Below are 27,663 nucleotides of genomic sequence, written 5' to 3'. Positions count from 1 at the left end.
GTGAGTATTAGCACTATGTACTGTGCTTAACACTAGAATGACCGAGACTTGCCTTCAGTACATACAGTGGAAAGCTGACAAGTGGATACTGTCTACTCATCCCAAGGAAGTGTCCTGTACTTGGGCGACACCTTGTGTCTGGCCGGAGTATTGCAGTTTGAAGAAACACTGGGTTTACCCACCCCAATTCAATTACATCACATACATGTCCACGTTAGGAATACAAAATTATACCATTAAATTCACTAGCAAATCTATAGAACGAAGTGGTTTAAATGGCTTAGACTACTTAGTTTGAGCCTGTTTACATATTTGCTCTGTCAGTTAGCAGTTACTGTTGTCCAGCGTGACTTTTACAATCAAAGCTCAGCACGCCGCAGTAAATATTTTCTTCTAGCCAAAGCGTTCGGCCAACTGCTCACTGTCTTTTCACAGCAAGAGGAAGGAGGTGGACATGGTGTACTAACAGCCGAGGGACAGCAGCCTAAATATCTTTACAAGATTTTGAATTCACTGTGAAACGTTTTCACACTCCTTTATTTCAGAACAAAAGTACTGCTTATTCTAAATTAATATACAAATTTGATTTACGCTTATGATAGTACAGAAAATAGCGAACCTAATATTAAAATGACAGCCTTCACTTAACCATTTATCAATATATACTAAAAAAGCAAAAATAAAAGAGAACTGTAGTTTGAAAACAGCAATGTAGTTCAAAGTTTTCCATTTTACTTTGCTTGTCAAAATAGCACACATTTTGCAATTTCTAACACAGTTTACCCTACCGTGGCCCCAATACGTAATTTAGGGCTCTATTCAAACCATATCGCTGAAGCGTTACAGATTTCGTGGTCAAAATGTAAAGATAATTTCCAATTGAGCCGACATATTACCGTGAATGCCGTCTCTGCCAAAGCAGGAATATTTCCTTTAAAAAAAAATGTGAATTTGGCTTTTGTGCTGAATTTCCACGATATGGATTGAAAAAAAAAAGCCCTTAGTTTGAATCTGAAAATACGGAAAGTCATAATTTTACAGAAATAAAGCTATAAAAACATTTTTTTAAATGGCATAAAAATCCATTTCAAAACACATGTTAACTTCAAATGAGAGCTTTACATGTATAATACATTCAAGGAGTAATTAAACCAAGTATACCAACTCTCCTATATCCCTCTACTGACCACTGAACACTAACACTGTAAAAGGCACTGAAGTACTTATATCCCGTTCAAGCGTCTTTATATAGGTTCTGTCACACCTCCAGGGTGACAGCGGGGCCATTACTAGACCCCTCCAGAGGGGTTTTCTCTGTAGGGCTACCTGGCTCTTTAGCCTCATCCTCATTGCCCTCTGCTGCAGCACCTGCTTCTTTCCCTGCCACTAGGGGAGTGCTCTCTACTGCCTCCTTCACCACCTCTGCTCCCTGCTGGGTGGCTGTGGTAGCGCTGGCAGGCTGCGCTGCTTTGGTCTCGTTGACGACCTGGATGGAGTCAGCTGCTGCAGCTGGGGCAGTGGCTGGCTGCTTCACTTCCCCGTTCTGAATAGGAAACGATCCCTCCACGGCGTCATACAGAAACTGGTACTGCTCCTGACAGGGTGACACACACAGAGACAGACAGACAGACAGCGGTGAGAGAGAGAACCATACCAACACTCACCCTTCTAGGGACAATCCTCATTGAGACCGTGGCTGAACTAGATGATAAGCTACCTTGGAACAGAAACCAACAGATAGTCTTAATGCATGTTGCATTTGACACATTTACGACCTTGTACATCATACCCACAATACAATTTGGAAATGTGCAACAGTATTTGTTCAGACCAGTGTACAGTAGGCCAACGTGTCCTACTTACCAGGCTGTGGATCATGCCTTGCCTCTCCTTGCGCAGAGCCTTGGCCACCTGGAACACGTCAACCAGTTTCTCTGTCTCGGCACTGTCCATGATGTTCCACAACGCACAGAAGACCCCGGAGCGAGACGAGCCATCACTGTGAGAAGATGGAGGGATGGAGGGCATTGACTCAGTAAAGAGTAGGGCATTGACTCAGTAAAGAGTAGGGCATTGATTCAGTAAAGCGTAGGGCATTGACTCATTAAAGAGTAGGGCATTGACTCAGTAAAGAGTAGGGCTTTGACTCAGTAAAGAGTAGGGCATTGACTCAGTAAAGAGTAGGGCATTGACTCAGTAAAGAGTAGGGCATTGATTCAGTAAAGAGTAGGGCATTGACTCAATAAAGAGTAGGGCTTTGACTCAATAAAGAGTAGGGCATTGACTCAGTAAAGCGTAGGGGTTTGACTCATCTTACAAATCCAGATGCCTCCAAAAGCAGGCAGATATGTAAACAATGTCTAGAATGGCTCTGAGACTGTGACTCACTTGCAGTGGACAACAACAGGCAGGATCTTCTCTGCCTTGCTGTTGCCATAGCCACAGGTCTGCTTGATGTTCTTGATCATGTCCATCAAATCCTGAGGCTTCTCTGGGAGTTCTCGTCCCGCCCACTTCAGGAACTGGTACTGTTTCACCTGCCGACTGTCTTTCCTCTGTAAGGACAGGATGGGGTTTTTTTCTTTCTTTTTCAAATCACATTTTATTGGTCACATGCGTGGAATACTACAGGTGTAGACATTACAGTGAAAAGCTTACTTTTCACTGTAATGAGCCCATTCCCAACAGTAAGACAAATATTTGCTAAATAAAAAAGGAAATAGTAACACAACACAAACAAGGAGTACCAGTACTGAGTACTGGGGCGGCAGGGTAGCCTAGTGGTTAGAGCGGTGGACTAGTAACCGGGAGGTTGCAAGTTCAAACCCCCGAGCTGACAAGGTTCAAATCTGTCGTTCTGCCCCTGAACAACCCACTAGGCTGTCATTGAAAATAAGAATTTGTTCTTAACTGACTTGCCTAGTTAAATAAAGGTAAAATAAAAATGTCCAGGGGTACGAGGTAATACAGTGTATGGGTTTCACCAAGTCAGGTTCACTTTATTTACCTTTCACTTGGATTCAAAGGCCAATATTAAAACAGTGAAAATTGACACAAACACATTTTAATTTCCTTAATTTCTTCATGAAGATACTTTTTTTTTTTAAGTTGGAGGAGAGTTATCACATTGTCTACCGTACGTAAGTGGGAACAGCCCCCAGACGTTCCCTACGGTTAGTTACCAGTTACCTTAGGGTGACGGATTTGGAGACTGCGAGTGGTGTACGCTGGGAAGGTTTCTGTGGCCTTCAACTCCACCTCGATGTCCCTGAAGGTTTCCTTTTCCTCTCCCCAGTACGCTGAACAGAACTCCTACGCATGCAGAGAAAAACACAGACTCGCTCAAACAATACATCCACACAATGCATTCGAATAGCACTGCTGTATAACAGAGGTTCTTAGAACCCCCCACCCCCTTGTTTTGGGACCCACCTGGTCTCCTTCTGTGAGGTCTGACAGCATGACGATGGTGTTGACCTTCTTCTGGAAGACCATCTGCCAGAAGTCTCCTGTGGTGTCGGCTAGAGGACCCTGGGCTGCTATCAGACTCCTCTGACACCAGTAACCCTAAGCGAGGTGAACATACTTTAAATGGTTCACGGGATTCAATTCCATTTTGAGTGAGATCCATTTTTGTCTCACATCAATAATCTTGTGTCTGTTAAATTACTTAAAATTTCTCAAATGTAAAATGTGGTATGTACATCTATCTGTGTGGCGTTGATGTATTTGGTGGACTCCTCGTCCTCTTCGTCAGAAGAGTCATCATCATCGTCATCGTCGTCCTGGTCATGGCTGCTCTCGTCCTCGAGCTTCACCAGAACCCTGTTGTAGTCGTCTGATTGGAATGGTTTCAAATACCAGTCAGTTTTAGGAAGGGAAACCTATCTGAGGAACTCTTCAAGGAAGACTTCTTAAAGTGAAACTGAAAGCGTTTTAGCAACATGAAATCGTATTACATTCAGTTCATATACAATCCAAGGAAGAATGACATCTTTTTTTTAAAACATGGTCATTTTCACATTTTCATAAGTTCATAGAATGTTTGGGATTGACATACAGTAAGACATTTTTGTGAAGATTTTATGGAAATATAGAGTGAGAAAGCGGGCCGTACTTTTGGACAATTAATAGAACTAAACTTAAATGTATTATTATTATTATTATTATTATTATTAACAACAAATGATACTGTGCTGGATCTGGCTGAATGCTGTACTCACATGGAATAACAGAAGAGGAGCGGTTTTTCTTCTTGTTCTCCTCGTTGATCCCTGTGTTGAATGTCCGCCAGTTCTTGTACCGTGGAAGTCTCTACATCACAGAACGGTCACAGAAAACTAGTTGAAGTACTCTGATAACACGTTTATTACATAGAAAAGATGGGAATGGAACAGTGGATGGGAAGAAAGGAAGAAATTACAGAGGAAAGCAAGAATGGATGAAGGGACAGGAAGTAATAGATGAAGGGACAGGAAGTAATAACAGAAGGAATAAGTGAATAAGTTAGACTGACCTGGAACTCTGCCTCCAGCAGAGTAGGCTCGTTACCGGGGTCTCTCTGTTTGAGTGTGCCCAGTGTTGGGTGCAGCTCTGCCAGGGAGATCTCTGTCTCTCCAAACTGGTTGTGTTCTATCAGAGCCTGATGGATCAGGATGTACTGAGCCTGACCGGACACACATTAATACTTAATAATACACACAATAATACACACCTTAATACGTAATAATACACACAGGTTAACACACATTAATACTTAATGATACACACATTAATACGTAATAATACACACAGGTTAACAAACATTAATACTTAATAATACACACATTAATACACACCTTAATACGTAATAATACACACAGGTTAACACACATTAATACTTAATAATGCACACATTAACACTTAATAATACACACATTAATACACACCATAATACGTAATAATACACCCAGGTTAATACACACATTAATACATAATAATACACACATTAATACTTAATAATACACCCAGGGTAATACATACATTAATATTAATAATACACACATTAATACACACATTAATACTTAATAATACACACAGGTTAATACACACATTTATACTTAGTAATACACACATTAATACACACATTAATACTTAATAATACACACAAGTTAATATACACATTAATACTTAATAATACACACAGGTTAATATACACATTACTACTTAATAATACACACATTAAAACACACATTAATACTTAATAATACACACAGGTTAATATACACATTAATACTTAATAATACACACAGGTTAATATACACATGAATACTTAATAATACACACAGGTTAATATACACATTAATACTTAATAATACACACAGGTTAATACACACATTAATACTTAATAATCCACACAGGTTAAAACACACATTAATACTTAATAATACACACAGGTTAATATACATATCATAGTCTAATGGATAGAAACTCATAGTCTAATGTGATGACAACTTACCTCCACTTGAACCATGAGGCATCTCTGGCGCCGTAGCTTGACCACGTATCCGTAGATGTCCACTCTGCCCTCAGCCTCCAGCCCCTCCATCATGGCATCAATTCCCATGTAGGTGCCTGTTCTCCCCACTCCAGCGCTGCACAAAGTAGTATGGTCAAATTATGAACAATCACACACAAATATCTCATTCTGGACACAAAAAAAACACATTTTGAATAAAGAGAGGTCAACAAATGTAAAGTACAATCCTGTGTGTGTGTGTGTGGTTTTCTACCTGCAGTGGATGACTATGGGTCCACTGAAGAGGTTCTTGAAGGCGTTGACGCGTCGCCTCAGCTTCAGCAGGAGGTGTGGCTCTCCCGGCACGCCGTGGTCTGGCCAGCTGGTGAACTGGATGTGGGTCACCTCCCTCTCTGCGCTCTTCTCCCTCTTCTACACACACACACAACACATATACATACAGGTGTAGGATCTTAATTTGACCAGTTTCTCACAGCAGGAAAATAATCCTGCAGTAACAGGAAATCTGAATTATGGTGTGGAATATAATTAATGGACATTTTTGTAGGGTTGGTGTATTTTTTGTTAGGGCAAATTAAGTCTGACATTTTAAAGTGGAAATTACAAACTTTAAAATACTTTTTAAAACTCAAATACAGGTTTGCATGTCCTGTAACAACAGGGTGATCAAATGAAGATCCTACATCTGTATAGAGGTGCATGGGGTGACCAGCCAACTTCATACCATTTGTATCTTAATCCTAATCAGACATTCAGTGACTTTGATATATAATTTTAGTTTAGTTTTGGCAGTTTATCAAGAGAGTAACTACCGTGTTTGTGTATTTAAAAATAACAGATATCGCCGTATTAACCCTGTGAATATTGACTCACGTTGGTCAAGCTGAGGTGACGGATGATGTAATCGGGACAGTGCTCTTCTCTGTTCAGCTTCACAACAAACCCCTCAAAGATCTCCACCTCCCTTTCAGGAGACGGCCAGTACTGGGCACACTTGTTCTACAGGGGAAAAACAACACAGAAACAGTTAAATGCCAGTTAAATGTCATAGGAAAATATCTTCAGAGGACGAGCCATCTTTTCCTGTTGTTCTGGTTTGAGCCGTGGGTGTAATCGAAATGAAGCTCTGCTTTGCAAACCCGAGCAACATGCACACAAACGTGTTAAGCGTATAAACAGAACCGTTGTACTGTTATTTGCTTACCCTGTTACTCTCCTCACAACGTGTTACCATGACGATGATAGAGGACTGTTGCTCCCAAACCATCCTCCAGAAATCCCCCACTGTCTCTTCCTTGGGACCTACCACACGCACACGCACACACACGCACACACACACACACACACACACGCACACGCACACGCACACGCACACGCACACACACACACACACACACACACACACACACACACACACACACACACACACACCACGTTGCAGAATAAAGACGCAAGGCCAACACAACACTACACGATTCAGTGTGTAAAGATAATCATCAGTAAAAACAGCCCTTAACCTTGAGCTGCGATGTACTTCTTAGACTCCTTGAAACCCTGTAACGAAAGACAATTTGGCACAGCACACAATAGGTACAAAATAAGTTGGTATCATTACTAATTACTATGTATAGTAATCACTATATATTTACTATTTTACCATGTAGGTAAATTATGAGATAACATGAATGTTAAAAGCGAATAACCAAACAAGTGTTCCTTACGTCGATGAAGCTGGCGTTGATGTAGTCACAGCCAGTCTCTCCATTACCACTGGTCAGCTGGACACGGTTGTAGTCGTCTGATTGGACCGAGACATAAGGAAATAACATCACTGATCTGAGAGGAGCAGTGTTCATATAGGATCAGGTGTTCTGCCTTCAGACAGCAGTGTTCACATAGGATCAGGTGTTCTGCCTTCAGACAGCAGTGTTCATATAGGATCAGGTGTTCTGCCTTCAGACAGCAGTGTTCATATAGGATAATGTGTTCTGCCCTGGGACAGCAGTGTTCATATAGGATAATGTGTTCTGCCTTGGGACAGCAGTGTTCATATAGGATAATGTATTCTGCCTTGGGACAGCAGTGTTCATATAGGATAATGTGTTCTGCCTTGGGACAGCAGTGTTCATATAGGATAATGTATTCTGCCTTGGGACAGCAGTGTTCATATAGGATAATGTATTCTGCCTTGGGACAGCAGTGTTCATATAGGATCAGGTGTTCTGCCTTCAGACAGCAGTGTTCATATAGGATCAGGTGTTCTGCCTTCAGACAGCAGTGTTCATATAGGATAATGTGTTCTGCCTTGGGACAGCAGTGTTCATATAGGATAATGTGTTCTGCCTTGGGACAGCAGTGTTCATATAGGATAATGTATTCTGCCTTGGGACAGCAGTGTTCATATAGGATAATGTATTCTGCCTTGGGACAGCAGTGTTCATATAGGATAATGTATTCTGCCTTGGGACAGCAGTGTTCATATAGGATAATGTATTCTGCCTTGGGACAGCAGTGTTCATATAGGATAATGTATTCTGCCTTGGGACAGCAGTGTTCATATAGGATAATGTATTCTGCCTTGGGACAGCAGTGTTCACATAGGACCACTTACATGGGAGGATGTCTACGTAGCGGTTCTTGGGCTGGTTGCAGGACTTCTTGGCCTCTCTGACCGTGTTGCGGCTGAAGATCCTGGGGATGCTCTGTAGGGAGAGATGGGATCTGTGAGCTGAATGGTGGAATCACTGGAGCTGAGGTTAGGTGTCTGGGAAACATACAGTAAGTATCTGCCCTAGAAATAGACTCAACACGTTGCGAAAGAAACAGTAAATCCAGAGAAATTTACCATTTGATTTCTAACCTTCCTTTGTTTGTGTCTTTTCCTAAGTGTCTAAGACTGCTGATTGGCCAGGAGGTTGTGGGATTCTAACATTCACCTGAAACTCCTGAAGGAAAAGACGTCCCTCATCGGCGATTTTCCTCTTGTAGGCGTCCAGAAGCACCTCAGATCCGATTGGCTCCACGTTCAGCAGGTTCTCCTCATCACCTAGGAAACACCAATCAATGACAACCCCAACATACAGGAACGGGAAGAGATTGTATATTTTTGAAAGGTTTTAATGGAGAGAGTTCAAAGGGTAGAAGAGTCTATAGTCTTGCAACAGTCATAGGACATCTACTCATTCAATTGATGGAGTTCAGCAAGCGTGTGTCTCTATGCACTTAAAGTAGATGGCTCTGTTTAAGAGCGTCTCAATCTGATCAAATTGGAAGAAATATTCACTTACTTGGCTGAATCAGCTCAATCTGTTCATCATTGTTGCTGTGGAACAAACAGTAATATCAGAGGATAGCAGATCTACTGTACGGTTGAATACCATCCTCTACCGTATAATCTACAGCAATAAATAGCCAAACTAGAATGGGATCTAACGAAGCTACTACTTACACAGCTACCTCTTCAAATACAATCTGAAGGTAATCTGAAGCCTACTGTAGCATTTAGAGACTTCCTGTCTGCCTTGAACTGACTAAATACTTACTTGGACTTCTTGCGCTGCAGGATGTAGATCTTGTAGAGAACGAAGATGAGAGCCAGAGACGTCAGGATGATGAGGAACACAAGGAACCCAATCACAGCTTTGTCATTGTCTGAAAACAGATGAGAAGAGTGGTAAAGGGACTTTTACTCAACAATGTAAAAGCATGTTCATACAGTTCATCAAAGTCATATTATTTTGTTAATTGGAGTCAGAGAAAGGTAATATTCATACAAAGCATATCATTTTAATCAGTCTGACTTGAGTATATTTATTGCAGGCTTCTGCATAAGATTCTGGAAATGTAAAACTACTTACAGCGAGTAGTAATGTGTTTTTCTATTGGTTTACTCTTGTATTTCCCATTGTATGTAAAGATCTGAAAAAAGAAGACATTCATGTATGATCCTTCTATCACAATAGCTCCTGGTCCCCACAAACCCACTGGGTTAACAGGAACGCACAATAATCAAGCCAATACTCTCGTTAATGATCATCCTGACTATGTGAACACATTACCTGAGAGACATACTGGTGAAACACCATTTCTACATCTTCTGTTTAACTCATCTACATACAGTACATAGAGCATTTCATTCAGCAGTATCTAATGCCACGATATATTACAGCATAGTCAATACATTAGGTTTTACTGTATGAATGTTGAGTAACGTACCTGAACTGTGTAGTCTGTTGAATAGCCGAGGTCCGCAAATGTAAAATTGCATTTTTATGTTTTTGTTCTTTTGTCTCAGACCCAGTGATCGTTGCAATGTACCACTTCTCTTTTCCCTTCCACTGAACTGGCTTTAATTCCTCACATGTAATGGTAAAAGCATTGTTCTGAGTATAAGTCAGACTCGTTTTCACCACCTCATCAGGTACTGTCAAACACAAACATAGGCAACAGATTATATTATGGTCATCCTGTTCACAGATCCCAACAGATGTGAAGCAGTTATTTCATATAGGCCTGTTGTGAACTGCATTCTTCCACTTCATATTCTATGATCATTTACTACTGTTCAGAAACATTTTTACTCAGCACCCTTCACTTCAACATCTGCATCGTGGAAAGATTGCTGCAGTATGTTAAAAATCATCATATTGCTATATATTGTAAATGAAATGATATATGCAACGTATGTCACACTTACCTCCAGGTGCAGTTTGGATTGTCTTAGACACTTTTTTGAGTGTATCGTAGCTCATGTATTTGTACCTTGGCTCAATTGAACAGATATACTTTGTGAACGGCTGCAATTTATTAAAATCATAATGTAATTCATCCGTGGTGTCACAATCTGAAAAATGGATGAAAAAGGAGTCAAAGCTTGATCTGTAATTCTTATCAGTTTGTTTTAAATATATATATAAATGATCTCATCTCCCACCTGAGGCAACTGCTTGTTTGACAAGCTGCCAGGGACATACAATTGTAAAGGCAACCACATCTTTAGGAAAACATACATACCTGTGTTTTCCATAGGGACTTATCATTAAAATAAGGTTAATTTGTTTGGTGGGTAAAATAATTACTTAAAATGTAGCTTACCTTTAACTTTAGTCTCAATTCTACAGGAAACGCAGGAGTGAAATAGCTGAGTATTGTTGGGGCAGTTAATGCTGTCATTGGTCCATTTAAGGCTTATGGAGGTGTTTGTGTTTGTAGACGTCTGGGTAATGTCCACTTCTACGGAGTGAAATATGAGAATAATATGATCATAGTGATACTGAAATAAATGCATGTTATGTCTTGTTATAGGCTATTTTCAGTATTCAAATGTTTAAGTCGAGGGAGAGTTTATCTTAAAAAATGTTTGTATAATAACTTACTACACTTGATTTCAACGTCAATGGACTTGGTATTGATGACTTTACTGTTGTGAGTAATCTTTCCACTACAGTTGTATTTCTGAAAGGGTTCCAAATCATCCAAGTTGATAAACCCGTTGTTTCCTGGGACAAAAACAAGAATATTAGTGATTTCTTCCTTTGAAAAAATAAATTGTTATCATATGTAAATTCATATGAAATGTGGAAACATTATTTTTACCTTCACAGGTGTAATGAATGTCCAGATCTTTAGGGCTACAGTTTTTTGGCTTGTTTTTCCATACTATTTTAACAGGGAGTACGTTTTTGAATTCCAGATTGGGAGAATGTTTGACTGTAGAATACTCTGTTTCAAAATAGGAAAGATTTAATTATAGCACAAAAGAGACAAAATAGTAATACTGGTTAACAAATGATGGTTTATCAGCAGCCGTGTACAATGTGGCCACAGCCTTTGATATTTTACTTTATTAGGATCTCTTTTAGTCCTCATTTGGACTAATCTTATAAGAGTATACAGTGCATTTGGAAAGTGTTCAGACACCTTCCCTTTTCCACAAGTTGTTATGTTACAGCATTATTCTCAAATGTATTAAATAAATACAAATCCTGACCAATCTACAAACAATAACCCATAATGACAAAGCGAAAACAAGATTTTATAAATGTTTGCACATTAATTATAAGTATTCAGACCCTTTGCTATGAGACTCGAAATTGAGCTCAGGTGCATCCTGTTTCCATTGATCAATCCTTGAGATGTTTCTACAACTTGATTGGAGTCCACCTGTGGTAAATTCAATTGATTGGACATGATTTGGAAAGGCACACACCTGTCTATATAAGGTGCCACTGTTGACAGTGCATGTCAGAGCAAAAACCAAGCCGTGATGTTGAAAGAATTGGCCGTAGAGCTCAGAGACAGGATTGTGTCAAGGCACTGGGGAAGGGTACTAAAACATTTCTGCAGCATTGAAGGTCCCCAAGAACACAGTGGCCTCCATCATTCTTAAATGGAAGAAGTTTGGAACCACCAAGATTCCAAGAGCTGGCCACCCGGGGGAGAAAGACTTTGGTCAGAGAGGTGACCAAGAACCCGATGGTCACTATGACAGAGTTCTAGAGTTCCTCTTTGGAGATGGGAGAACCTTCCAGAAGGACAACCATCTCTGCAGCACTCCACCAATCAGGCCTTTATGGTAGAGTGGCCAGACGGAAGCCACTCCTCAGTGAAAGGCACATGACCGCCCGCTTGGAGTTTGCCAAAAGCCACCTAAAGGACTCTCAGACCATGAGAAACAAGATTCTCTGGTCTGATGAAACCAAGATTGAACTCTTTGGCCTGAATGACAAGCGTCACGTCTGGAAGAAACTAGGCACCATCCCTACGGTGAAGCATGTTGGTGGCAGCATCATGCTCTGGGGATGTTTTTCAGCAGCAGGGACTGGGAGACTAGTCAGGATCGAGGGAAAGATTAATGGAGCAAAGTACAGATAGATCCTTGATGAAAACCTGCTCCAGAACGCTCAGGACCTCAAACTGGGGCCGTTGTCCAACAGGACAATAAGAGCACACAGCCAAGACAAAGCAGGAGTGGATTCGGGACAATGTCCTTGAGTTGCCCAGCCAGAGCCCGGACTTGAACACGATTGACCATCTCTGGACAGACCTGAAAATAGCTGTGCAGCTACACTCCCCATCCAACCCGACAAAGCTTGAGAGGATCTGCAGAGAAGAGAGTGAGAAACTCCCCAAATAAAGGTGTGCCAAGCTTGTAGCGTCATATACTGTACTTTCCGAATGCACTGTACACTGTTGGTCAGGATTGTTTAAATAAAGGATAGCAGGTCATAGTGATTGAGAAATGTCCTTTGCTGTTGAGTAATTCCCATTTAACATTTTAAATATTTTTCTTTCTGAGTATTTATAGTAATCTCACCTGCTGTTATGGGTATAGTTTTGCTGATGTTGACACTGCAATCTCCAGGCACAGCTACATTGGTTGTGAAGTTTGTGCAGAAATGTTCATCTAAAAGCTTAAAACATTTGTCTTTGTTCCAGGTGATATTGTTCCATTCAGGACTGTTCCATTCAGCATCACTGATGTCCCATTTCGTCACATAACACAAATATCCCAGCTTCTTGTTGGTGGAAAACTCTAGGTCATCTAAATCGTGCAAACATTTGTTAAAAGAAATATTTTTTTTAAACAATTTTTCCAACATGTATTATTTTAGATAAGTATCATAGTCTACAGCTAGTTAACTACAAGTGATTTTACATAATAGTTATTATAAGTAAGTAATTTGTCATTGTATTGAGATTCAACCCAAAAAGATCCCTATATGTTACTACTAAACACAGTGACTGTTACATCCCACAATTTGTTTTCCTCCAAAGCATTATTTAGCCACAGGATTTAATAAGGATTATTAGTTCATATGTAATTAACAAATAATACCTTATTAAACAGTGTATGCTCAGTGCCTTTGACATACCCATTTTCTCAGTCCTCAGAGTGCTATTTCCTTGGAGTTCACATTCAGGCTGAATCTTTGTCAAAGTGTAGTTCCTGCAAGGCTTCAATGATACCACAATAGTGTTGTTCACCGTTTGATGCTCAACAGTCATGTGTTGTCCTGATTCATCCTGGTACGATATGTTGTATGTGTCGGAGGTTGAGGCCTTTAAGTCAATCCGAAAGCCATAGATGACAGGCGTGTATGTATGTACCGTGTATGTACCTATAAGATTAAATGAAAAGATTGATCATTATTTATTCATTTATTTATTCAGGTGAACTATCCCTATCATGCACAGTCTTAGAATGCATCTCAAACCAAATAATTGGAACTCACACTTTGGCGGTGTTGGTTTAGTCTGGCTGCCTGAAAGACGGAACAGACAGGTGAGAATCCACGAGAACAACGTTACATTACAACATCACAACAATCCATTACAACATCACAACAATCCATTACAACATCACAACATTCCATTACAACATCACAACATTCCATTACAACATCACAACATTCCATTACAACATCACAACATTCCATTACAACATCACAACAGTAGGAGAAACATGATCTACTATCAATGGACACAACACAGCATCCCATGGAGGAGAGGCCAACCTGTGGGGATAGCTGTAGTGGAAGTCAGGGTGCTTGCAGGTGAGGTTTGGTTGTGGATGGGTGGAGTGCTTGTAGGCAAAGATGGAGAGGTCAAGTTGTTTGTAGGCAAAGCCTGGGTTTGAGAGGTGGAGTTGTTTGTAGGCAAAGCCTGGGTTTGAGAGGTGGAGGTGTTTGTAGGAAAGGTTGGTGTTTGGTTGAGGGTGCTTGCAGGGTCAGATGTCTGGGTTTGGTTGAGGGTGCTTGCAGGGTCAGATGTCTGGGTTTGGTTGAGGGTGCTTGCAGGGTAAGAAGTGCTTGTGCTCGAGTCGCCAGTTACTATAAAATAGAGAACGACACACTTTTGATGTGAGACAGAAACAACACATTTTACAGCATTAACAGACGTTAATGGAGGAGGTATACATTACCGTTGGAGAGGGTAGCTTGGCTTGATGCCCGAGTGATGATGTTTGAGGTGGGGGTAAGCGAACTGAGTGAAGGTGAGAGGGTGGTAGTGGTCGTCGTGGTGATGGTGGTGATGGTGGTAGTGTTTGGAAGTAAGGGGCCTGATACAAATCATCTCAGTTAGAGAGAGAAATCACAATAAATAACAAAAAAAATTTTTTAAATGATGTGATCAGCTCCTGGTAATGGAGCTGATCAACAGATCCAGCATGACTCTATGAGAGATTCTGCTTTGCAGGTTTACCTGTGGAGTCGTTTGCATTCTTGGTGGATTGTGTGGGTGAAGTACTGGAGATGTTGCTTTTGTCTGTGGATAAAAGTGACAGAGTGAGTGCTGCAAGTTTCTGTTGGGGAGAGTTGAGGCAGGAGAGAAGTGAGTGGATAGTTGGTTGGTTGGTTGGTTGACTGATGGAGGCTCAAAACTACAATGCTCTTGTTCTTATTCTGAACTTACCAAACCATGTTTCGTCTGTGACATAGACAGTGTGTTCAAAATCACCACAACTGACATTTCACAACTAACACTCTGAGTTCACTTTAGAGAGAGAAATCAAACATATCACTAATGTAAACGGAGGTCGCCTACACCCGGACACTCCAGTGTAGTATTTACCTTGGTCATTTATGGGTGGAGGAGTGGTTGAGTTGGATGCTGTCTGAGAGTTTAAAGGTGTGATGGGAATGCTTGTGGGTTTGTTGGTGATGGCTACTGTTCCTGGTGGGGGTATTGTTGCTGTGGAGCCTTGGATGAGAGAGTGAGAGTGAGAGGCTGAGATGAAGATTTTACCCCATAGAGCTAAATGTAGAAGCACAGGATCTCTATGGGGTTGACCAACTTTGGAGCTGGACACCTTGTTGCTGCCTCTGAGCATTAATGTGAATAGCATCTGCAATCATGCAACGGTCACCTTCAGATGTGGAGAAATCATGACTGATTCTGGGGGATAAAGACATGAATTAGAGAATCATTTTAAGACCAACTGACCTTTCGAAGTTGTATCCCCATCACCTATAAAATGAGAAGAGAATTATAGTTTTGTCATTGTCACTTTTACATTCACACATTTAAGTCATCATCAAGGACTTATGGCCAACATTACAATCTAACATTACATCAATCTGAAAACGTATTTATCTGAAATGAACTGCTATAAACATCGACCAACATTGTATTTGGTCAGATTTATCAAGCACATAACTTCCTCCAAGGCGTTACCCTGTATATCACAGGAGGCTGCTGAGCAGAGAGCGGCTCATAAAAGTGGCTGGAATGTAGAAAATGGAATGGTATCAAACTCATGGAAGCTCTGTGTTTGATGAAATCGATACCATTCCGTTCCAACCGTTACTATGAATCTGTCCTCCCCAGTTAAGGTGGCACCAGCCTCCTGTGGTGTATATATTGACTTCCTTACTGCTCGTAGCTAGCCGGGGAGGAAAGGGCGTTGTTAGCAGTGGTGGTTTGTGTGTGAGTGTGAGTGTGGCATAACCTGGTAGCCATGGTAACTCAGAGCAGAGCGAACACTCTATTTCAGCATCCGACCACAGTTTCCTGCTTCGCATCAAGCCCAGAGATGAGAACCCAATCCCCTTTCTGTTCTAAGAACAGCAATTGTTCATCTTCAGTTTTGTACCAACTGCAGATGTACAGTATGATGTTTGACTATAATGCACACAGGTGTGAACGCACCAAGGCTCTTGACCATTTTAAATATATATATATATATATATATATATATATATATTTTTTTTTACATCACATGAGATAGGTATGGAACGTTCCAGACCCAATTACACCTTTAAGGTCTGGTCTACTTTAGATGATTTGTGCTGTTAACATTGCACTGGGTTTCCTGTAACCCAAACCCTGAGCTTCTAAGGCAAAATGCAAAAAGCAGCGACTTAAAATGTTTACTTCCTTATTTCAATACAATTAGGTTGTCACAATGTTTCAGCATACACTTGCTTTGGTTTGACTTGACCCGCAAGTATTTTCCTACATAGGACTTATACAAAACGACACAAAAATGAAACAGAAAGAATGCACTTAGAGCTGTAGAAGTATTCAACCCAAAATAAACTGCTATAACACTGTGTTTCTCTTCCATTTGAACAGAGACCTACAACAGAAATGAGAATGTGACAGAGGCTGCTTGAATAATAATCAGACTTCAGGAAGTGTTTTTTTTGGTTTTTGCTCAACTCTGGTTTATGTGTTTTAGTGTTTCCAAGGGAGACGGGTGCACCCTGCACTGACATTTTACTGGTCCGCCCACCCAATGAAAACCTGGTCAGATGCTGCTGTTGTGACTGGCTGGGGATTCTTTTTGTTACTTTTTCACACTACTACACCTCTTCAGGATTGAAAGGTGTTACTCTCAGGTTGTGAATATGTAACTGAGGTAGTGGGTGAACTACCTCAGAACCATGGTTCATTACCACCAGTGAGTCTGCTATCAAAGTTTGATTGCAGAAGTGAAATGTCTTCACACATCCAGTGTAGGTTGTTTGCAATTGCGTTTGAGACAACAACAAAAATCGACCATTAAGAGGAAGCTATGCATTTACTTAAAGGAGAGCTAGTTGCTATGTACTTTGCATAGAGGCTTGTAGGGGTTCTGGTGGCTCGTTCTCATTAATGGCAAGATGGCCAAGTTGGGGTGTGATAACGTGATAAAGATGGCCAAGGAGGGGTGTGATAACGCGATAAAGATGGCCAAGTTGGTGTGTGATAACGTGATAAAGATGGCCACGGTGGGGTGTGATAACGTGATAAAGATGGTTGGGGTGTGATAACGTGATAAAGATGGCTACGGTGGGGTGTGATAACGTGATAAAGATGGCCAAGGTGGGGTGTGATAACGTGATAAAGATGGCCAAGTTGGGGTGTGATAACGCGATAAAGATGGCCACGGTGGGGTGTGATAACGTGATAAAGATGGCCAAGGTGGGGTGTGATAACGTGATAAAGATGGCTAAGGTGGGGGGTGTGATAAAGACTAAGGAGGGTGTGATAACGTGATAAAGATGGCCAAGTTGGGGTGTGATAACGTGATAAAGATGGCCAAGTGATAAAGATGTTGGTGTGTGATAACGTGATAAAGATGGCCACGGTGGGGTGTGATAACGTGATAAAGATGATAAAGATGGCCAAGTTGGGGTGTGATAACGTGATAAAGATGGCTAAGGTGGGGTGTGATAACGTGATAAAGATGGCCAAGTTGGGGTGTGATAACGTGATAAAGATGGCTAAGGTTGGGTGTGATAACGTGATAAAGATGGCCACGGTGGGGTGTGATAACGTGATAAAGATGGCCAAGTTGGTGTGTGATAACGTGATAAAGATGGCTAAGGTGGGGTGTGATAACGTGATAAAGATGGCCAAGTTGGGGTGTGATAACGTGATAAAGATGGCCAAGGTGGGGTTGATAACGGATAAAGATGGTGTGATAACGTGATAAAGATGGCCAAGTTGGGGTGTGATAACGCGATAAAGATGGCTAAGGTGGGGTGTGATAACGTGATAAAGATGGCCAAGTTGGGGTGTGATAACGTGATAAAGATGGCTAAGGTGGGGTGTGATAACGTGATAAAGATGGCTAAGGAGGGGTGTGATAACGTGATAAAGATGGCCAAGTTGGTGTGTGATAACGTGATAAAGATGGCCAAGGTGGGGTGTGATAACGTGATAAAGATGGCCAAGTTGGGGTGTGATAACGTGATAAAGATGGCCAAGTTGGGGTGTGATAACGTGATAAAGATGGCTAAGGTGGGGTGTGATAACGTGATAAAGATGGCTAAGGGGGTGTGATAACGTGATAAAGATGGCCAAGTTGGTGTGTGATAACGTGATAAAGATGGCCAAGGTGGGGTGTGATGATAAAGATGGCCAAGTGGGGTGTGATAATGATAAAGATGGCCAAGTGGGGTGTGATAACGTGATAAAGATGGCCAAGTTGGGGTGTGATAACGTGATAAAGATGGCTAAGTTAGGGGTGTGATAACGCGATAAAGATGGCCAAGTTGGGGTGTGATAACGCGATAAAGATGGCTAAGGTGGGGTGTGATAACGCGATAAAGATGGCCAAGTTGGGGTGTGATAACGTGATAAAGATGGCTAAGGTGGGGTGTGATAACGTGATAAAGATGGCCAAGGCGAGATGTGACGAAGGCTATCTCCCCCAATCTCTCTCTCAAAATCTACATTTAATCCATTTTAAATTCAGGCTGAAACACCACTAAATGTTGAAAAAAATCGAATGATGTGAAACTTTCTTCAGAAAATATTCTCAGCCCTGTATATATAAAAATATAAATATATATACCCTGACTTCAGAAAATATTCTCAGCCCTGTATATATAAAAATATAAATATATATACCCTGACTTCAGAAAATATTCTCAGCCCTGTATATATAAAAATATAAATATATATACAGTGACTTCAGAAAATATTCTCAGCCCTGTATATATAAAAATATAAATATATATACCCTGACTTCAGAAAATATTCTCAGCCCTGTATATATAAAAATATAAATATATATACCCTGACTTCAGAAAATATTCTCAGCCCTGTATATATAAATATATAAATATATATACAGTGACTTCAGAAAATATTCTCAGCCCTGTATATATAAAAATATAAATATATATACAGTGACTTCAGAAAATATAAAAATATAAATATATATACAGTGACTTCAGAAAATATTCTCAGCCCTGTATATATAAAAATATAAATATATATACAGTGACTTCAGAAAATATTCTCAGCCCTGTATATAAAAATATAAATATATATACAGTGACTTCAGAAAATATTCTCAGCCCTGTATATAAAAAAATATAAATATATATACAGTGACTTCAGAAAATATTCTCAGCCCTGTATATATAAAAATATAAATATATATACAGTGACTTCAGAAAATATTCTCAGCCCTGTATATAAAAAAATATAAATATATATACAGTGACTTCAGAAAATATTCTCAGCCCTGTATATATAAAAATATAAATATATATACAGTGACTTCAGAAAGTTTTCACACCCCTTGATTTGTTCCACATTTTATTGTGTTACAGCCTGAATTTAAAAATAATTAAATTGAGATTTAGAGTCAGTGGTCTACACACAATACCCCATAATGTCAAAGTGGAATATATCATTTTTGTTTTACAAATTAATAAAAAATGAAACGTTTAAAATGTCTTTACTCAATGAGTATTCAACCACTTTGTTATGGCAAGCCTAAATATATTGAGGAGTAAACATGTGTTAAACAAATCACATAATAAGTTGCATGGACTGTACAATAATAGTGCTTCACATGACTTTTAAATGACTTCCTCATCTCTGTACCCCACCCATACAATGTCTCGCAAAGAAGGGCACCTAAATGCATTTTTAAAAAGCAGACATTGAATATCCCTTTGAGCATGGTGAAGTTATGAATTACACATTGGATGGTGTATCAATACACCCAGTTACAAACAAATATAGTTGCCAGAGAGGAAGGAAACCGCTCAGGGATTTCACCATGAGACCAATGTTGTCTTTAAAAAAGTTAGAGTTTAATGATGTGATGGGAGAAAACTGAGGATGGATCGACAACATTGTATTTACTCCACAATACTCACTCACCTTAATAATGACAGAGTGAAAAGAAGAAAGCCTGTACAGAATAAAAATATTCCAAAACAATACAACAAATACATCCTGTTTGCAATAAGGCACTAAAATAAAACTGCACTTGTACTTTATGTACGTTATGTCCTGAATACAAAGTGTTATGTTTGGGGAAAATCCAATACAACACATCACTGAGTATGATCATGTTAAACACTATTATTGCACAGAGTGATTCCATGCAACTTATTAAGCAAATGTTTACTCCTGAACTTATTTAGGCTTGCCATAACAAATGGGTTGACTACTTATTGACTGAGGATATTTCTGCATTTCATTTTTTATTCATTTGTAAAAATGTAAAAAAAACACAATTCCACATTATGGGGTATTGTGTGTGAATAATTTCTGAAGGCACTATATATATATATATATACACAGTGCATTTGGAAAGTATTCAGACCCCTTGACTTTTTCCACATTTTGTTACATTGCTTTATTTCCTCATCAATCTACACAAAATATCCCATAATGACAAAGCAAAAACTGTTTTTTGGTAAGGTTTGAAAATGTATAAAAAATAAAATAAACAGACATACTTTATTAACATCAGTATTCTGACCCTATGATATGAGACTCCAAATTGAGCTCAGGTGCATCCTGTTTCTATTGATCCTGCTTTAGATGTTTCTACAACTTGATTGGAGTCCACCTGTGGTACATTCAATTGATTGGACATGATTTGGGAAGGCACACACCTGTCTATATAAGGTCCCACAGTTGACAGTGCATGTCAGAGCAAAAACCGAGCTATGAGGTCGAGGGAATTTTCCGTAGAGCTCCGAGAGAGGATTGTGTCAAGGCACAGATCTGGGGGAGGGTACCAAAAAATGTCTGCATCGTTTAAGGTCCCCAAGAGCACAGTGGCCTCCATCATTCTTAAATGGAAGAAGTTTGGAACCACCAAGACTCTTCCTAGAGCTGGCCACCCAGCTAAACTGAGCAATAGGGGGAGAAGGGCCTTGGTCAGGAAGGTGACCAAGAACCTGATGGTCACTATGACAGAGCTCCAGAGTTCCTCTGTGGAGATGGGAGAAAATTCCAGAAGGACTACCATCCCTGCAGCACTCCACCAATCAGGCCTTTATGGTAGGGTGGCCAGACAAAAGCCACTCCTCAGTAAAAGGCACATGGCAGCCAAATGGAGTTTGCCAAAAGGCACCTAAAGCACTCTCAGACCATGAGAAACAAGATTCTCTGAACTGATGAAACCAATATTGAAGTGAATGCCAAACGTCACTTCTGGAGGAAACCTGGCACCATCCCTATGGTGAAGTATGGTGGTGGCAGCATCTTGCTGTAGGGATGTTTTTCTGCGGCAGGGACTGGGAGACTAGTCAGGATTGAGGGAAAGATGAACAGAGCAAAGAACATAGATCCTTGATGAAAACCAGCTGCAGAGCGCTCAGGGCCTCAGACTGGGGCGAAGGTTCACCTTCCAACAGGACAACAACCCTAAGTACACAGCCAATACAACGCAGGAGTGGCTTTGGGACAAGTCTTTGAATGTCCTTGAGTAGCTCAGCCCAAGCCTGGTCTGAACCCTGAGCAGCAACGCTCCCCATCCAACCTGACAGAGCTTGAGAGGATCTGCAGAGAAGAATGGGAGAAACTCCCCAAATACAGGTGAGCCAAGCTTGTAGCGTCACACCCAAGAAGACTTGGGGTTGTAATTGCTGCTAAAGGTGCTTCAACAAAGTACTGAGTAAAGGGTCTTGAATACTTATGTAAATTTGACATTTTATTTTTTATACATGTGCAAACATTTTAAAAAACTGTTTTTACTTGTCATTATGGGGTATTAATATAGATGAATGAGAATAAAAAATCAAATAAAAATTTAGAATAAGGCTGTAACGTAACAAAATGTGGAGAAAGTCAAGGGATCTGAATACTTTCTAAATGCACTGTATGCTTCAGAACCCAAAAGTTGCTCGTCTTGATTGTTGACCAATGACTAGTCACCGGCATTGGCGCGCAAAGGTGAATGCGCATATCCTGATTAGTGACTAGAAATAACTTGTTTCATTTCCTCCAGATTTTACTGGAAAACAGAGTTGGCCTATGTTCATCCATATGAAATACAGTTTATCAATCTACTACAGACTCATCTCTGCTAGAACATGGAAAGTACTGTATAGATGGAAAGCCTGATGTAATGATTTGAACTTTTCGTTTTTTGTTTAATACTCACTTTCATTTGCAATCTTCTGCTTTTAAAGAGCAACTATTTCAGTTTATCATTGAAGTCAAAGACAATTTTTTCCCTTGATGTTAAAACAAAACTATGGCATTAAATGTGATATTGTACCTTGACTTTTTTTTTATTGAAACAGTATAAGATTGTATATTTTATTTTGCGATTTGTTTGATCATTGTCATATTTCAGATGAGCCAAGTTAGTGACTCACACGTTTTGGACCATTCTTTTTTGGGGCGTTGAGGGTCAAAATGTCAGCAAGACCACTGGGATACATGATAATGGCAACAAATGGAGTTGGTTTGGATATAATAATGGATATAGTAATGGATATAGTAATGGATAGAATAATGGATATAGTAATGGATATAATAATAGATATAGTAATGGATAAAGTAATGGATATAATAATTGATATAGTAATGGATATAATAATGGATATAGTAATGGATAAAATAATTGATATGGTAATGGATGTAGTAATGGATTTAGTAATGGATATAACAATGGATATAATAATGGATATAGTAATGGATATAATAATTGATATAATAATTGATATGGTAATGGATATAGTAATGGATATAATAATGGATATAGTAATGGATATAGTAATGGATATAGTAATGGATATAATAATGGATATAATAATGGATATAATAATGGATATAATAATGGATATAGTAATGGATATAGTAATGGATATAATAATGGATATAATAATGGATATAATAATGGATATAGTAATGGATATAATAATGGATATAATAATGGATATAATAATGGATATAATAATGGATATAATAATGGATATAGTAATGGATATAATAATGGATATAGTAATGGATATAATAATAATCCCCCTCATCACATCCCCCTCTTCACCTCATCCCCCTCTTCATCACATCCCCCTCTTCACCTCATCCCCCTCTTCATCACATCCCCCTCTTCATCACATCCCCCTCTTCATCACATCCCCCTCTTCACCTCATCCCCCTCTTCATCACATCCCCCTCTTCACCTCATCCCCCTCTTCATCACATCCCCCTCTTCATCACATCCCCCTCTTCACCACATCCCCCTCTTCATCACATCCCCCTCTTCATCACATCCCCCTCTTCATCACATCCCCCTCTTCACCACATCCCCTCTTCACCACATCCCCCTCTTCATCACATCCCCCTCTTCATCACATCCCCCTCTTCATCACATCCCCCTCTTCATCACATCCCCCTCTTCACCACATCCCCCTCTTCACCACATCCCCCTCTCCTTCCTGAAACGCTGTTTTAATCATACAGCTCTATGAACATTTCAACACCGCTTCTTCATTTCAAAGGCTTCTGCTTTTCTCTCGTCATGTTCTTAAGTTTCATCTTAGCCACCGCCGGGACACGCTTATTAGGCAGGAAGAGGCCATCGCCTATTGCGGAAGATTGACGAGGGTGAAATTTTCTGAGCTGAATTCACCAAGATGTAACTCCAACAACAATACATAAAACCTGACGTAATTCTGCCCCAAAACAATGACAGCTTTTTAGGTGAGCGTTGATGCCCTCCTGTGATAAGCAGTATCCACTTTGTCAAAGGTAGGGGCACAAAATATTTTGCTTGTCCACTCCCAGCACGCCTCTCCAGGATGCTGTTGGAGAGATGCATCGCTTCTAACATAAATCATGTAGCAGACATTGACATCTACATATACGGATGAAAGAGTATGTGGCCTTTTCTGTAGCCTACAGGCTGGAGATAAAATGGATGACAATGTAATGAGACAGACACTGAGACAGACACGTTTTACATCAGGTTTCTCCAGATCAAATAGCCTAAAGTAAAGTATGCCCAATCAAATAAAAAATGTGCTGTCATGTTAACAAACAACATATCCTAAAACCAAGACAGGTTCAAGTAAAATGGACAATCACAAGTTTCACCTCATTGTCATGATCAGTGGTTTCAAGTTTGTTTCCTAAACAAATAGCCAAATTGATTAGTTACAGGAATCAGGATTAATAAAGCCAACTCAACGGCCTGTTTTACAAAATGGTGGGCCTACCACATGGATGGGCATTCATAAAATTCCATCGTGGCCGACACGGTAGGCCACACCCCACTAAGCACGAGCCCTCTTTTTTTCTTATTTTTTGTGTTTTAAAAACGGTAGGCTTACCACATAGATGGGCATTCATACAATTGAATTTCAGGCAATACTGTAGGCTACACCTCAGTAAGCATGGGCCGACGCCTTTTGGAATTCTTTTTTTGGACCGGCCTGACTTCCACGTCCACGGACATTGATTTTTGGTCCGGTCCAGACCAAATCTAAATCAATAATGTTTGGTTCACATTTTGTACGGTCTGGACTAGTCTTGATTTGTCCCAAATAAATCAAGGCTATAAATGACATATTTTCAACTTTCATTCAGAATCAAAGCTGAGCCTGATTTCAACATCTGGGAAATACATATTTTCAACTGTCATTCAGAACCAAAATTAACCTGATTTCAACATCAAGAAAATATGTTTTTTTCAACATCCTGGAAAATATTTATTATAAACATATGGAAAACACATCTTTTCACCTTTCATTCAGAACCTAAATTGAACCTAACTTCAGCATCTGGAAAATATATATTTTAAATATATATTTTATTTGAATTTTGCTTACTGGGACTATTCTAGTTTTGCCGGTGCATTTTTTGGTCTCGCCTAGTGTGGCAGAATGGCAAGGACCGGCCCTGACCTCAGCTATAGCTTTAACAGGAAGTGCAGACAGGCCGCTCAAAATGGAACACGGAAGTGGTTGAGCTGTGATCTGTCTAAAATGAACCCCACATCTGAACTCTGTGTGTCTTACTGCAGTTGGTAGAAGTACATTCTACATTCACATGTATTGGAGATTCACACTAAATATACACAAACAAGGGTGCACTTTTGCACACAGAGCAAGAGGTTTTGAATGTAGCGTTGTTGCACAGTGAAAGGCAGGTATTAGCTTCAGAGTATTACTTAGATGTTAAGTCCCTGATCTAGATAGATATCCAGTCACTGAATGCATTTTAGTGGACCAAGTTAAGAGTAAGAATTTGAGTAATCACTAATCAGATCAGGTGTGTCCTTTCTCTGAGGGGAACATGAGGGGACCAACTCAGCAGACTCCTCTTTAAAAGCTAGTCCTCCAGGTGACGCCCACCCAGACAGTTTTTAGAAGGACTTGACAATCTCAGAGTTACTCTATTCCAACTCACTTTTAATAGTTAAACCTAACAAAGTTATTTGCATTTTGATTGGTCTGAAAAATAAGTATACCATATCCTGCTTGAACCACAGCCCTTTATTTTATCCCTCTCTCAAACATGATTGATCCATTGTCAACATTACAAATTCCTGTAGAAAAATGCCTCAATTAAATTAGATTTGATCAACCTTATTAAATTCACCTCTTACACTCCTTGAGTGATCGCATCGGGATACATTTTCTAAAACAATTCCATGTACTTTATTGGTGAATTTATGCCCCACAGCCCTGTCACCATTAAAGGGATAACAGCCCTCCCATCAGCCCCATCCCCTGGGTATCATACTGTACTTACATATGGCCAGCTCTATGAGCCCAGTACACAGCAGCAGGATCTTCAGTCCATAGAGACCTGCCATGTCCAGGAGCGACGATCACACTACCCAGAGACCATACGTCCTAAAGGTAACGCCAAAAGAAACTCTTACAATTTATCCGTCTTATTCTCAACAACAAAAAAACAACAAAAACGTTGAAATTGTGTGTATTTGTCTTTACGTATGTCTTCCCTCCGGTCTTATCAGCGGACACAGCTTCCTGAATGTGTTCCCCTAACCCTAAACCTCGCCTCTGGTCCCTCAGCGCTACGCGACAAGTGATGTCACAGCTAGCTGAGACTCTGTACTTTACCTTATTTTACAGGAAGTTCCATTTCATCTACGCCACACATCTCCTTCCCTCCACTTCTGATCTTTCCTCTGAGATGCACAACATCAGATACATACAAAATGCATATGTTTGTTTAGTGTAGCCTGGCTTTAAGTGTGTTTAGACATTTAACTAATCTTCAGAGAAAGAGAGGGTCTCACAGTGAGACATGGCTGATTTGTCCGTAAAAGTGTTAAACAAAAGGCTTTTTGAACTCACAAACAAGGATTACTTCCATATAACAGAGTTATAAGTGTTGAATAGTATAGTTTGTCCTGTGTGGTTCAGTTGGTCTAGTGTGGTGCTTACGATGCCAAGAGTCGTGGGTTCGATTCCCACCGGGGCCACACATACAAAATGTATGCACACATGACTGTAAGTTGCTTTGGATAAAAGTGTCTGCCAAATGGTATATTAGTTTGTTCTGTGTGTTTTCACACAAAAGCAATTATTACTGATACATCATGTTTTTTACATTTCAACTCTGTTGGCTTGTTGTACATCTTCTGACAAGTGCTCTACTCTTTTGAAGTGACAGTCATCTTTGCTGAAAGTGTGGGGACTTTGGGGCCTGTGACACACCATGAAACCTGTAGTGGTTTCAGCATTTCTTCTCTTCATCTGACTCCTCCCCACTAGTTGAGAAGAAGAAGAGTATGCTCACATACTAGGCCTACATCGCTACTTCCTGTATCTCTCTCTCCTCTCTCTCTCTCATATATATATATATATATATATATATATCACCGGGGACTACCTGCCCTCCGGGACACCTACGGCACGTGATGTCACAGGAAGGCCAAAAAGATAATCAAGGACAACATCCACCCAAGCCACTGCCTGTTCCTCCCACTACCATCCAGAAGGCGAGGTCAGTACAGGTGCATCAGAGCTGAGACCGAGAGACTGAAAAACAGCTTCTATCTCAAGGCCATCAGACTGTTAATCAGCCATCACTAACACAGAGAGGCTGCTGCCAACATATAGACTCAAATCATTGGCCACTTTAATACATGAATTACTAGTCACTTTAAATAATGCCACTCTAATACTGTTTACATATCTTACATTACTCATCTCATATGAAAATATTGTATTTTATACCATCTATTGTTTCTTGCCTGTACATATTCTAATTCCATCCCTTTATATTTCAAATCAAATCAAATCAATTTGTATTAGTCACATGCGCCAAATACAACAGGTACAACCTTTCAGTGAAATGCTTACCTCCAAGTCCCTAAACAACAATGCAGTTTTAAAAACTCCGGATAAGAATAAGAAAAAAAGTAACAAGTAATTAAAGAGCAGCAGTAAAATAACAATAGCGAGACTATATACAGG

General features: G+C 40.0%; 1 protein-coding gene across 1 annotated transcript; it reads right to left on the bottom strand.

The window, feature by feature from the left end:
- Nucleotides 1-519: 519 nt before the first annotated feature.
- Nucleotides 520-26,262, bottom strand: LOC112236158 (receptor-type tyrosine-protein phosphatase C-like). The gene is given in 34 exon segments (XM_042322489.1): nucleotides 520-1,594; nucleotides 1,864-1,999; nucleotides 2,389-2,555; nucleotides 3,190-3,312; nucleotides 3,433-3,567; nucleotides 3,705-3,838; nucleotides 4,224-4,314; nucleotides 4,517-4,666; nucleotides 5,498-5,633; nucleotides 5,772-5,929; nucleotides 6,392-6,517; nucleotides 6,723-6,820; nucleotides 7,036-7,072; nucleotides 7,240-7,316; nucleotides 8,130-8,220; nucleotides 8,455-8,564; nucleotides 8,806-8,840; nucleotides 9,061-9,169; nucleotides 9,376-9,436; nucleotides 9,734-9,789; nucleotides 9,792-9,941; nucleotides 10,215-10,361; nucleotides 10,613-10,750; nucleotides 10,894-11,016; nucleotides 11,114-11,239; nucleotides 12,834-13,061; nucleotides 13,393-13,638; nucleotides 13,753-13,782; nucleotides 14,035-14,349; nucleotides 14,442-14,579; nucleotides 14,723-14,785; nucleotides 15,092-15,220; nucleotides 15,464-15,487; nucleotides 25,967-26,262. Coding segments are annotated over 34 exon segments (4,287 nt in total). The 5' UTR covers nucleotides 26,031-26,262; the 3' UTR covers nucleotides 520-1,258.
- Between the last annotated feature and the right edge of the window lie 1,401 nt (nucleotides 26,263-27,663).

Source organism: Oncorhynchus tshawytscha, linkage group LG05, assembly GCF_018296145.1.
Source record: "Oncorhynchus tshawytscha isolate Ot180627B linkage group LG05, Otsh_v2.0, whole genome shotgun sequence".
NCBI classification, from domain to species: Eukaryota; Metazoa; Chordata; class Actinopteri; order Salmoniformes; family Salmonidae; genus Oncorhynchus; species Oncorhynchus tshawytscha.
This window is presented reverse-complemented; position numbering and strand designations above follow the sequence as displayed.